This window comes from Acanthisitta chloris, unplaced genomic scaffold, assembly GCF_000695815.1.
Source record: "Acanthisitta chloris isolate BGI_N310 unplaced genomic scaffold, ASM69581v1 scaffold79, whole genome shotgun sequence".
In the NCBI taxonomy this organism is placed as follows: Eukaryota; Metazoa; Chordata; class Aves; order Passeriformes; family Acanthisittidae; genus Acanthisitta; species Acanthisitta chloris.
In genome coordinates this window covers 134,470-148,927 of record NW_008691780.1, presented here as the reverse complement: position 1 = coordinate 148,927, position 14,458 = coordinate 134,470, and the positions used below count along the sequence as shown (strand labels likewise).

The 14,458-nt window shown below is 41.5% G+C and overlaps 1 protein-coding gene across 1 annotated transcript in view; it reads left to right on the top strand.

Annotated features, from left to right (window-relative positions):
- Positions 1-1,733, top strand: part of WFS1 (Wolfram syndrome 1 (wolframin)) — a 29,290-nt gene extending 27,557 nt beyond the window's left edge. The window contains 1 exon segment of the mRNA XM_009082344.1: positions 1-1,733. This exon segment is cut by the window's left edge and continues 14 nt beyond it. Coding sequence (XP_009080592.1) covers positions 1-1,733 — 1,733 coding nt within the window.
- The last annotated feature ends 12,725 nt before the right edge of the window (positions 1,734-14,458 follow it).

Below are 14,458 nucleotides of genomic sequence, written 5' to 3'. Positions count from 1 at the left end.
ATTGGCTGTCTACCATTGTTCCAACACACCATATCAATGCTCTCATCTTTTTCTTCATCATCAGTAATCTGACAATTGATTTTTTTGCCTTCATTATTCCATTAGTTATATTCTATTTGTCCTTCATTTCTATGGTGATTTGTACACTGAAAGTTTTTCAGGACAGTAAGGCTTGGGAAAACTTCCGTGCTTTGACTGACTTACTGCTTCGTTTTGAACCGAACCTAGATGTTGAGCAAGCTGAGGTGAACTTTGGATGGAATCACTTAGAGCCATACATTTATTTCTTGCTCTCAGTATTCTTTGTCATTTTTTCCTTCCCTATAGCAAGCAAAGACTGTATACCATGCTCAGAGTTAGCTACTATCTCAATTTTCTTCACAGTGACAAGCTACATGAGTTTAAGCACATGTGCAGAACCTTACACACGAAGGGCATTAATGACTGAGATAGCTGCAGGTTGCTTATCCCTATTGCAGGTGTTACCTGGGAATTTTGGCTACTTGAAATTCTTGGGTAAAACCTTCTTTACTGTTCCTGTAGGCCATTTCTTTGTGTTAAATGTAAGCGTCCCATGCCTTCTGTTTTTGTACTTGTTCTATCTTTTCTTTAGAATGGCACAACTACGGAACTTTAAAGGCACCTACTGCTACCTGGTCCCATATCTGGTGTGCTTTATGTGGTGTGAACTCTCTGTGGTCATTCTACGGGAGTCCTCCGGCATTGGGCTCGTTCGAGCATCCATTGGTTATTTTCTGTTCCTCTTTGCACTGCCAGTGCTAGGCATAGGCATTGCACTGATGTGTCTTGTCCACTTCATGAAGTGGTTTCTGTCTCTGGAACTCATGAAAATTGTAGTGACCCTGGTTTTGTGTGCTGTTCCTTTGCTCTTTCGATGGTGGACAAAGGTTAACTTCTCTGTAGTTGAAGTGGTTAAATCGCTGACTCGAAGCTCGATCGTGAAGCTCATTCTGGTGTGGATTACAGCTGTGGTGTTGTTCTGTTGGTTCTATGTGTATCGATCAGAGGGAATGAAAGTTTACAACTCTACCTTGACCTGGAATCAGTATGCTTTCCTCTGTGGACCCCGGGCATGGAAGGAGACTAACATGGCACGTACTCAGATTTTATGCAGTCACCTAGAAGGACACAGAGTGACATGGACTGGGCGGTTCAAATACGTACGCGTGACAGAGATTGACAACAGTGCAGAATCTGCAGTAAATATGCTTCCCTTTTTTATTGGGGATTGGATGAGATGCGTGTATGGTGAAACCTACCCTCTTTGTGATCCCAAAAATGTTACACTGGAGGAGGAGGAATTGTGTCGTCTCAAGTATTTGACAAAGCATAAATGTCACATGAAAATGTTTGATCGGTACAAATTTGAAATAACTGTGGGCATGCCTTTCAGTAGCAAAAATGGAACCAAGCCCATAGAGGAGGATGATATAACCAAAGATATTGTGCTGAAGGCTAGCAATGAGTTTAAAAAAGTGTTGTTGAACTTGAGGCAAGGGAGTATAATTGAATTCAGCACAATTCTGGAGGGTCGTCTTGGCAGTAAATGGCCTGTGTTTGAACTGAAAGCAATCACTTGCTTGAATTGCATGTCTAAACTCTTACCTGCAGGGAGGCATGTGAAAATAGAGCATGACTGGAGGAGCACAGTGCATAAAGCCATTAAATTCGCTTTTGATTTTTTCTTCTTCCCATTCCTGTCAGCTGCATAATGAGCTCTCATATTGGTTCAGTGGCATCTTCAGTGTACGCTGCCTTTACACTACCAAAGGTTTGGCTTTTTAAAAGGTAAAAAAAACCAACAAAAATCCACCTTGCTGTAGCAATGCTCAAAATGTATGCTAATGTAGAGCATTGCTTGAGTTTTGTAAGTGTACACACCGTATTCTGACTTTAAACCCTGTATGACCGAAGTAATATATACTAGTTTAGTATTATAAATGGATGCAGGGAATTGCTGCTGACTTAATTGCATGGAGACTGTTTTGTCCAAAATGGATATATATTTGCCTGTGGTACAACACTAGATGCATTCACTTGCTCAATGTTAAAAGCACTTTACTCTTTAAGTATTCACAATGTGCCCATTTGTATTTTCACAAGTATGGTTTAGACTAGGTAGCTGACAGCAGCTTATGTTGCATTTATTGCTTGTATTTATTTGGTGTTTTCTAGGAAAAAAGTGATCTTAAGAGTCAGTACCTAGTGGTGATATCTGCATACAGAACTCATTGTTTCACTATTTGTCCAGAAGATAGTGACTACTGTTTTTTTGAAAGGGCACAACATTTCACACCTCAGCAAGGTTTTATAAAGCTTGTATTTTACTTCAAGTATTGTGTACAAAATTTGCTATTTGTTCTGATTGATTATGATAGCTACACTAAGGTATGATCCATGCTGCTGTGTGGAAGGCAAACACCAGAGAGTAAGGCTGGTATTGCGATGATACCTGTACAGGACAAGCCAAAGCAACTGAAATTGTACCTAAAAGTCTACCGTGGAAACTGAAATAGAATGTTTGTTTAATGATTTCTATTGTGCAAATAAACATAAAATACAAACTTGAGTTAAATGAGTACAACATTTGTTCATTATGCTTTGATGTTGTGAACAGTTGTTTGTGTGGTGCTGATAGCAGTTTTCACTAAGAATCACAACTTAGGATGTTTGAAATGTTCTAGTGTGAAATACTCGAAGTTGCGCTTCACATTTTTAAAGCCACCAGTAAAATCTGGTACCCCAGGAGAAGTTTTTGTAGCCTACACATACTGCTTACCCTGCACTCATTGTGATTGATGACCTTTTCTGACCACTCTATGGCTGTGTGTCACAGATAGATCATGTCATTTCCTTGACTACTGCACTGATCCTGCTTTAGATTCCTTTTTGCCTTTGCGTATCAGTCATCACCAAGACCGGGGCGAAAGGTTATCAGTGAAATACTGATAGAGCAGGGGAAACTTTTGGGGACATGAGGCATTTGGCTGTGCTCCAGCCATGAGCATCCTCTCAAACATCTCCCAGGACTGCAGCTGGGAGGAAGCCAAAGGCACTTACAGGAATGCTGCCCAGTTCCCATGGCAGAAGCTTCCATCATCCAAAGCCTCATAGTCATGTTTCAACCCATCAGAAAATGTATGAACTAAAATCATATCTTCCGGGTGCTTCTAGACTGGAAAACCTGTCAATTATCTCTGTTTCCACCTGGGGAAAAGCAAAGGAGTAAGGCAGCAAGTAAATGCAAACCCTGATAGTTTCACTTACCTGGTCCCATTTTGGCTGGAAATAGGCCAAACTTAGCCCTTTGTCCTCCTTTTTTTAGAACATCTGCAGGCTCTTTTTAAAATACCCAAACATTCTTCCTGGCTCTGAAATTTAAGCATGAAAGATGTTTTTAAACATTTTTCCTTACATACATACAATTGTGAAACTCCTATTCATGTTTGTCAGGCAAAAAAAAAAAAAGACAACAGTCTTGGTATTCAGAAATAATTTAGCTTTTACCATTTGTATGGATGTCGATTTAATGGCTTACATTTTGAAGAAGTTGTTACATATCCTGAAAAGAACAAAGTGACTGAAGTCAGACATGGGAAATCTTGCAAGAGGTGGGAGAGAACTTTACTGATTTCTTTGGAAATAGTTCTTTTTTAAAAGGAGACAAAAGGGTTAATCCTGGTATCTCAATTCCAGTCTGTATCATAATAACTCTGAGACTTTTCAGCCTTTTCTGAGGAAATTGCTAGAGGATATTGGCATCTGTTACTACTTTTGCAAATGTAGAATTATTAGCTAAAAGTCTCTGGTTCCTTGGGGGGGGGGGGGGGAAGATCACTCAAGGATATTTACACCATACTGGTCAGATACAAATTTATACAATTCCTCTTTAAGCACTTATGTGGAAAAAAACCAGTCCAACCCCAAACCCTGAATTTAGCTAGATCCTGGAAAAAGTTAATCATGTACTCTGTAATGATGGGTTGATGAGGACACTTAAATTTGTCAGGTGCCTCTTTCCAACAGAGCTGGAAATTTTGAACATTGGAGGTTGTTTTCCATACATTTTCTGCTCTTCTGTGTAGCCAGAAGAGACAGAGGAGGTAAATTTGACTTCAGGACCTTTAAATAATGCCCTTTAATGCTAGTTCTTAAGTGTTTCTTCTTGATGCTTTTATATTTTTATGGAAAAAGAAGCTACATTAATGGTAACATGATGGATGGGTACTCCATTTTCTTGTCGGTCTAGTGTTCAGTGTTCTGACACCTTCACCAAATAAATCTTTTCTTTCTAAAGTGTATCTTAGCTGACAAGCACAAAATTGCTGGAACTTAATAAGCAATTGCAATTCCAGGCAAGGTGTTTTTGCAAAGAGTGTCTCTATCTACTTCATGTCTTGCAAGCAAACAGAGCATAAAATAGCTTCGCTCCATACCTGCTACAGCTCTGTATTCCAAACTAGTCCATCTTCAAGGTTGGCGAGACAGGGAATGTGGCAGCTGCTTTTAATTATTCAATTAATCCTACATTTATTATTTTCTTACCCAGTTTTGAAGAGAAGGTGAATTACAAACAGTTCCAAAGACAGGTGCCTTTTCTCTACTAGGCTGATAATTCCATCTTTTGAATTAGTATTAACGGAAGAAGAGGAGGAGGATATTACATGGCTATTGACACATCTAAATTAGGTTCAGCTTGTCTTCTGTAAGCTCAGCTTTAGCATTTAGAACATACAGAGTTTAGAATAAATATTCATTATTTGAATTTCAGCCCCAAAGTAACATGAAAAAGTACTGCTTGTTCTCCAAACTGCTACATTCTTCCATAAGCACAGAAAAACAACAAAACACATATAGAAATTCTGAATAACTGAAGAACCCACTCTGCAATGACTAACAGCATCTTGCAGTAGGCAAGAGTACAAAGAGTTTTGCCCTATTCTTCCAGAGAAAGAAATTGGTAGATCTGTAGGAATTACATATGGTTTTATTTCTTAGAATTAACAGGTCTTCTGTTAAGTGCCATAAAATAGCTATTATTAATTGGAAATTTCTTAGCAAATTTTTTTTTTGTCATACAAGGTTGTATGTTGCCCAGAGATGCTGTGGATACCCTGTCCTTGGAAGTGTTCAAGGCCAGGTTGGATGGGGCTTGGAGCAACCTGCACTAGTGGTGGTTGTCCCTGCCCGTGGCAGTGGGGCTGGAACTGAATGACCTTTATGCTCCTTTCCAATCCAAACCATCCTATGATTCTGTGTTACCACTGGGGTAGCACAGAGCTTTCTTATGTTCCTACACTGAGCCATCTCTGCCCTTTGGCTTCTCTATTTCCACTGGAAAAGGCAAAAGAAGTTTCCAGATTGTGAATAACTTCTTAATATTTTTGAAATCCATTGCAGCCTTTCAGGGTAAGGGTCACATCCAGTAAGAGCTGGAGGTTGAAAGAGGCTGTGCTCTTGCAGTTTGATAGCTGAAGTTATTTGAACAGCAAAGAGAGATGAAGGAAAACCAGCTACTGTGTCACTGAATTAGAAAAACACTAATCCACGTAGCAAAAATTAGGTGCAGCTTGCCAACTTGTAAAGGGATACATACCTGCTCTCACACATACATACAAGCAAATGTTGCATGCAATTAGGATCCCTGGAAACCAAACAACCAAATCACATGGCTGTTTATATGCATTAATATGGTTCATTTGTTTTCATACTATTATTCAAAAGGTTTAATTAGCTTTTATTCAAAAAAAAATTAAATCATTAGCATCCTGCAACTCCTCTTATAAATCATAGCCTGATGTGGAAAAAAATGAGAGTCGCCTTCTCGTTAAGGAGGAATGTTTAGCACTGAGAAAATTTGTGGTTGTGTCACCTCTAATAAGCTTGAACTTTCAAGTTTTGAAGCAGAACAGGAGCAGAGACACACTGCTTGTAGCCTTCCTCTACAAATATTTTACATGAGTATAGAAGGAAATAAACAAGATAAATATCTGCCCACTGACAGCTACAGGGAGCGGCTTCTGTAAGACTGCAGCTTCACAACATTCCTTTCAGCATTTTCATCTGACAAAAATTTTCATTTATGAAAGAAGTGAAGAGTTTGACTGCACATTCTGATTTGAGGGCTATGTTAGTTGGGGTGTTTCCTCTGAGGGGCTGCCACAGCTGCTGATGGAACCAAGGATTTTGCAATCCTACTGAAAAAAAGTGTGTGTATATATATATGTATAATCACATTTCCCAAAATACAGTAGAATCTAAAGAGCTTATTGATTAAGAGGTTAACCCATCAAAAGAAGTTATTGATAATGAGCTTTCTAGCCAAGAAACAGCTGCATGCCCAGCACTTCCTCATGCAGACAGCATCTCTGTATCATACATGCAGCGAGTACATAGATTGGTTTTGCACCAGAGCTACCTGATGCTTTAGTTTGCCCATACTCAGGTGGGACAAAGCAGCTTGTCCTTGGGAGAGATGTTAGCTGTCCCTCCCCAACCTCCACCATCTGGTAGAATCTTTTAGCCCTTACTCCCCTTTCCCTGTTTCCCAGATGACCTGTGGGTTGGGGTGTAAATTCCTCCTTCACTGTCTCACTTTTCAACAAGGAAAATAAAGCAGTGAAACTCCAATGCATTCTGACACATTCCCACTACTCCTGAAGGACAAGCAGGCTTTCTACAGTTGTGTCCAAACAGCAGACCATTATCTTCACACACACAAAAAGATCTTCTCCCAGGGCAGTGACAATACCAACAATTCATGACTTGGCAGCCCAGACATCAACAGCCCTGTGCTGGGTTGATGGATGCAGACCTGGAGACTGGTGGTACTACCTGCTAGAGGATGCCTTGCTTCACTTCACACAAGCTGCAACAGAACCGATGTCCCCAGTGCTGGGTCTGGCTGGATCCTCTGCCCCAGCAGAGGTTGGATGAAGCCTTGAGCAACCTGAGCTAGTGAGGAGGTGTCCCTGCCCATGGCAAGGGGCTGGGACTAGATGATCTGTAAGGTCCATTACACCCCCTAAAATTCTATGATATGATTCTATGAGTTCTACTTCTTCAAGACATTCTTTAAAAAGTCAGAAAATTCAGTCCTAGGGTGTCCAATGGAATATGTCCTTACACAGGAGCACTCCCTGGCAATTAGGTAGGTCTCATTAACCTCCAGGGAGATAATATTTGTGTCTGGAGCCTCTCTGTGACTATTTGCTTCATCTATTCAGTATTTTTTGCAAGAAAATGCTACTTCCTCCAGTTTGGCAGAGGGTGGCTGTCCCCTGGCTGGCAGAGACCTCACCTGTGCGCTTTGCCTTCTGTGCCATCAGGTGGCACTCCAGGCTCACGATGCTTCCCTCCCCTTGCTGCTGTCTCCAGAGGGCACCGCCAAGGAACAAAAGAATCAGGGTCTGGTTTTACTCCATTTCAGAGAGGAAATCTAGTTAGAAAAAACCTTTTATGCAAAATAGATAACCATTTGTAAAGCCAATTCCCTGCCAGATACAAACAAAGTTACACAAATGCTGAGGAAAGGCATCACTGCAGTGTGTCTGCAATCCAAGGCTATGGAAAGGGATGAAAAACCACCCTGGTTTTCTGTGTGATAAAATACTGCACAATGATAAATGAACACCATATGGAACAGTGCATGGCAAACTTGTGAAAAGTGCAGCGTGGCTGCTTTGCAGCTCAGCAGGTTTGGAGAAGGTTCCTGTCTCTAAGGTCTTAGAAAATAAACCTGGCAGTGTAGATCTGCATTGTCTGATTCCGTTGTAATGTGAGTGGTGACAACACACAGTCCCAATGGTCCTTCTGGTGGAAAGCCTGTTTTCTGCTGTGCCTTCATGCCTTAGATGCAAAAAAACCCCAAAATATAATCAGTGCTTACAGCCTAAACCTTTTTACTGACTCTCTGTTATTTGAACACTAAGATAAACAGAAGGTCTGTGGCAGAGTTTAATTAAAACTCAGGTAGAAGCCATGCAGCTATAAGGGAAATTGTAACTGCAACTCTTGCTTGAGATAACCACACACTATAATGAATACAAGGATTTGGGGAATGCAGAAAGGTTGTGGCAAGATCACACGCAAGGTAAAAGGCCAATAAGAGAAACCCTGAAATTTTTCATCTTTTCCAAATCAAATAGAGAGATGACAGCAGGTTGTTAGAGAGGTTTTGTCCTATTTTTGAAGATGTCAGAATTTTTCTGCAATAATAGCAAGTTTGGCATCAGAAAGGGCCCTGCAAACGTTGCTGTTAACCACGGGAGACAGCAGTGCTTGACAGCAGGAGCTGTGTCACGCTGAATTAGAAAGGGCTTGAACCAAGCACACAGACCCCGGAATATCCCAGGAATCAGTGTGTGTCGATCTCAGCATGGCCTGTCTTTATCTGAAATAATTTCTTCACTTTAAAAAGAGTGAGGCATTTCAACAAAGCATCTCTTCTGTAGTTCCTCTCCTGCTCCTCCCTCCCTATTCATCGCTGGTGACAGCAGAGATGTTTCCACGACAACAAGCCATGCTGTTGCCTCAGGTGACAAACTATAACTTCAATAAATAATCACTGAAAATAGCTTCAAACAATTAATTAGGAAATGGAAATGTTATTTTAATAGGGCTTAGATGCTTTGGAAGTAGTCTACAGACCAAATTCTGATCAAGAATTTGTCTGCAATCAAAGCCAAATCTGCCATCTGAAGGTCAGGATGGACATCGCTGTCTGAATACTCTAAGAAACCTCTTTTCTTGAAAAAAAACCCTTCAAGTTCAAAACATTTTCAATTCAAAGGATGCAAAGCAAAACAAGTGTTTGGGGGTTTGTTTTGGTGCTAAATTTTGTTCAAAGCACATGCTGGTAGGAATTTACCAACTTCCTCACTGAAGACGATCCATGGCTAGCACGTTCCTCGTGTGTGTGTGTGTGTGTATGTGTGTGTGTGTGTGTGTGTGTGTGTGTGTGTGTGTGTGAGAGTGCCCCTGCACCAGTGTGACAGATGATGAGCCCAGCAAATGGTTTTGCAATAAATGGATTTTTCAGTTTTCTCTTTAGAGTTATAAATGGATGATTCATAAATCTCTCCTAATGCTGCTTCTAGTAACAGTTCAATTGATCTTTAATCGTTGTTTAAAAAGTGAATCTCCATGGAGTGTTTCAATCCTATAGCCTGAAGTTTCTCTAGCCCAGGGCTGCTCTTCTGTCTTACAGCTTAAATGTACATAGTCTTCAAGCACAGATGGATACACTGACTTATATCACCGTCCTCACACAGCATAGGCACTCCTTGGGACTGGTAGTTGTCCTGGTAGAATTTCTTTTGTTTAACTTCATTATATTAAGTTTCTCTAGAATAAAGCCTCTATGAAGCAAGAGCAAGAAAGACAAGGGCTGTCACCATTCCTGTCCCATTAAGCCTGTGGGCTGTGCAAACACTTATCTTTGCAGTGCCAGATGTCCTCCTACTGCTCTCAGAGGTTGGTTATGGGTTAAGTAAGTCCTACTGTTCTGTGGAAAAAATTTTCAGCCTGTGGATGAGGGAATCTGCATCATTCCTACTGAGTGTTACTCCCCTTTGGAGGGATCAACAATAGCCCTAGTAGCTCCCATTGCAGTACATTGGGGTTCATCATTGCACAACTGGGATCAGGTCATTGAGAACAATGTAGAATGGACTACAATGTGCACTAAATACTGGCAAGAGTGAGGCATAGAGTGATGTGTCTAAACTAACTTTTGCAGAAGTCCTCCTTTGTTTTATATATATATATATATATAACTTGTCAGGTCGGGGATGAAATTCATGTTTCCTGCAGGTAACGTGGTAAGAAAACCTCCCAACAGTTGATGTATGGGGTGTCCACATAAAGCAGAGAGGACTGGCTCTGCTCTGCACCTGGCATAAATCTTTGGAAGAAGAGAGCTAAGGGTAAGGTGTATCTGAAGACTGATAATTAAGGTGCTAACTTGGAAGGGAAAAGATGGGAATTCTAAGCTGTACGAATCAAGGAATCAATACTGTTATCACAGCACTTGATGTGAGGTAATCACAGCCCTGTGCCTATCTCACTCTGAGTTTTTGTTGTGGGATTCTTTATTTCCCCTTGGAAACTCTTGAAGATCTTGCTTTGGTACTATATGGATGAGATCAATGTACAAAACCTCAGGGTTTCTCTGCAAAAAGATGCTTTTTCTCCACTTCCTGCAGCAGAGAAAATGATGTGGGGATGGGCCATGACAGCAATCTCTCATGTATGCTGGGAAGGGAGAAGATTTACCCTTCTGCCTTTGGCAGGTGGATGTGGGTAAGGCAGCCGTGTCCCTCTTGGCAAATCACTGGATGGGCTTTGTGTCTCATACACGACAGTTGCCTCTTTGTGGTGGATTTTGTAATTGAAGGTTTAAACAGTTAGACTGCTTTCTTAATGCATTGGTGGTTGCTAAGATACAATCTCTCCAATTCTGTCGATCTTCCACTTGAAATATAGTATATTGGCAAATGGGGCTTTCCTCTCTGACAGCTTGGGAGAGAGGGAGGTGACAGGGCACTTACCTTTGTGCAGTCAAGAATCTGCTCCTGTAGCCAGCTGAGGTGGCTGTGTTTGGTCCAGTTGTGGAAGCCACTGGGGTTTTACTGGCTTCTGGCTGCTGGATGTGGCCCAAGGAAGAGGAGGCTGAAGGGAGAATATAGGATGTGATGGAAGAAAAGGCAACAGAGGGAAAAGAGGCAGCACAAAGGACTAGGGGTGTGTTTGGCACAAGACTGGGGACTGACTTTGTAGAGGTAGCAAGGGAAATCTTGTGTCCCCAGCTTTGGATAGCTTCAGGCTTCAATTGTCCTTCCCAAGTAACAATCATCTCCTTTGCTCTTTTGTAATAGGGTGGATCTTGGAAGAGTCTAGTTTTGGAACAGGTTTGACAGGGCCTTGGGGATAAGCTGTGCAAGGGGAGATTTCTTGCAGCTCTACAAGGTGATTAGGAGATACAGATTTAAAAGTAGCACTGGATTCCTCAACATTCATTAGCAATATTACAATAGCAGCTCAAAATAGCCAAACATTTTAAAAGGAAGCCTTACTTAGCACGAAATATGTGGAGGAAGGTGGTATAAAAAAGTGCAGCTTATCTCTCATTTCATTCTAAAATAAGTCTTTACCTGTGAAGGTTGCAGAGAATATTCTGAACATGTTGACAGCGCACAATTGATGCAGCAACATTTATCTGGGTTTGCAGATCAATAGCTGTGAGAAACAGAGTGCAGCTGTTCGTCTCAGAGAGGTGTTAGCAGAGATGTCAGGGGATGATAATTGAACCCACAATGTTCTCCTCCCCACCTCTTCCACAAGACATCTGAGATGTACATAAATTTACCGTGAACATCATGTCCTGTATTGCAAACAGATCGCAATGCCAGGACCTCTCCTGAGGGAAACCTCTACTTCTTTCTGCACCTTCCCACTAAAATGAGAAGGAGCCCTGTCCAGAGCACCTAGCAAAGCTGTTGGGGATGTTCAAGCCTAGCCAAGGGGAAATGAAAGCAAGAACCTGCCAGAGCTGGGGTGTTGGCACAAATTATTGACAGTGGGGTCTCACTCTCATGGCTTGCTTGGGTGGCATTTACATTATAGATCTAGCATGTAAGAATATCAACCTCTTTTCTCCCAGTCTGACACTAATTCCAATTTCAATTACTCATTTTTTTATAACTTACAGTGATTTTTTTTCCCCCCAGAGTCGTTCGTCCTATTGGAGGAATTATGATGAGGCCACAGAAGGTGGTGATGGGATTTCTGGAGTTCTCCAAACTAAGTATTCTTCTCCCTGGAGCACAGTCGTATTGCCATATCCACATAACCTGTTGCTAGCTGAAGAATTTGGTCCTGTATTTAATCTGCTTGGGAACCTGTTGAGCTATCTTTGATCAGGCTGCTGCATGAGATATGCATGTTACTAATATGATTAGTGCTAGTCTTAAAACAAGAAGTGACTGTCCAGAAAAACCACCCTCATACTTTGATAGGGTCACTGTTGTAGGGTTAATTCCTTTTAGCAGTCATGTTTTAAAAAGAATGTATAGCATCACCATGATAATTAAAGTAACTGCTTAATGGAATTGTTGGTTTAAGGATCTTGTCCTACTCATTGACTGTCTCCACTTGCCAAATAGCAAGACAAGTAATTAGCTGTAACTTGCCTGGCTGATTCATATTCATGGCAGATGAGGGAATTGAGGAGTTTACTCAGTCAAGTGCTCCACATGAAATGCTTTGTATCATGGGCCAGATTTAGGATCTACAGCTGCCTAAAGACTTGATTTAGAGTCTACAACTCACTAAAGACTTGTGCCCACTTTCACATGAGTAAAAATTTGATCCTCTTCCAAATTCAGTGAGAAGGAAAATAAAATTTCACTTCTAAGAAAAGCTTTCTCATGGTGCATTCTGAGAGCAAAGCTTTCCAGAACACAAGGTGAACTGGCCTGTACAGAATATCCAGACTGTTTCATGGCTTCACAAAGCCTAAGAAACATATCCTGTCCCTATAAAATTAGGCCTACTCCAGCAATCCTGGTTCTGCCACATGAGCAAGATAAGTGAATTCGTGCTCTAATTTTAGACTTAACACAATTTGCTGAGAAGACTGCAAATGGAAAAGAATTCCTACTGGGAGTGGGAGCAAATTGATGGTGTTACTGAGTATTGGATATAAAGGCAGACAATCCTTATACTTGCCCTCTCATCAGGGGCAATCAGAGGCTCCAAAGGACTTAACTCTGCCCGACAGGGAGACAACTTGCTGGCTGCAAACCAGAGAAGCAGGTGGCTCATGCCAGTATCTCCCCCCAAACCGCAAAGGGTTAAATTGCCGTATGCAGCTACTAAGTATGCATGTGAAAATTTCAAAAGCATGAGTGCTAGCCATCTGGCTCCTGCTCCTAGTGGGTATTTGGGGATGAAAAGGGAAACTGGAAAGGTAAATAAATAGTGTATTCCTTGATGTGTTGATTTTCAGCTGAGATTTCTCTCTTCGGTGCCTGGTCATATTTGTCCATCTAAATGAGTGGGATTGACTGTGTCTTCCCAAGAAGGGGGGGGGGAGAATTAGCATGTAAGCTCTGGGAGAGCTGTGCAAAGCCACACACTGCCTCGTGTAACAGCTGAGGCAAATTTATTCTGGTCTGCATCCAGAAAAAGACCTCAGCCTCTCAGTGTCTTAACTCTGTGCTGATGGCAGGCAGCTTAGCAGCCCCTGGGGCACTGTGCAGAATAGGGAGGGTTAGCTGCCTTAGACTGAGATTCAAGAGAGCCACCCCAGATCTGGGGCAAGTATCGTGATCACCAGGGAGAGTCAGGCAGCAGCTTGGACTGGGAAGTGAAAGCTCTCCTAGCTTTAAGTGTGTGTGCCAAGCCAGCATTTTTTTTGTCCCTTTTTTTTTTTCTTAAATTAATATTTTATTTTATTTTCCTCTGTGGTGGAGGTAGAAATAGACTGGTTGGGGGAAAGTGGGATGCTGCTCTGCTGGTAGTGTTCTGTTTGGCTGCCTGGGCCAGTATGTATCTCATTTGGGAATCCAGGCCTGGACACATCCCAGATGTGTCCCCACGCTCTGCTGTGCTGGAAGGTCTCCAACCTGGCCAGTGATGACACTAATGCCATTTTTTTCACCTTGTGATTCTGTGTGTCAATCCACATTGTGCATATCTCTTATTCCATCTGCTGGAGGCTGAGACTCAAGTCTCCTAAAGTCTAGCTTGGGCTATGAGCAGAAGAAAAAGCTGGTCCAAAGGCTGAACTAAAAGTGTACCTCCAGCTCTGCTACAGCTGCACACACTCTTCATCACACTACACCCCCAGTCCCACTCCTGGCACTGTGTTTACTTCTCTACCTGCCACAACACTTAAGTTCCCATAGCAGCTTGTCCTCTGAGTCCCAATTCCAGTGAGTCTTCCTCACTGGCAAAAGGAGCTAAGCAACTCTTTCATGCCTGGCTTAAAAATAAGCTGTGCCTTGAAGTCATCTATTTATGCCTTTTTGGTTGTAGTTTTATTGAAAAAGCTGGTATTAACATATTTATATTTTTATTCAACAACAGTTAGCTAATTTGTGCAACACAAAGAATGCAGCCATGAACAACAGCTTTCAAAACAATCAGATTTACCAACTTTACCATCACTTACTCTACACCACTGAAAGCTCAAACTAAAAAGAGAAAGAAAGTTGGAAACGTTCACAATGACGATGTTAACTTTCCATACATTCAAGAAACCAGGAAACCGATCTGTAGCAGTGATGTCAGAGACAGGAACGGAATACTGGTCTTTGAAAGGTTTCTATTTATTTCCTCTATAATCACTTCATGGTATTTTGGTTGGGAATTTAATTCGTTTTATAAAGCTCCGAAGATATATTTCTTTACTTCATTTTAACATGTTCTTTTT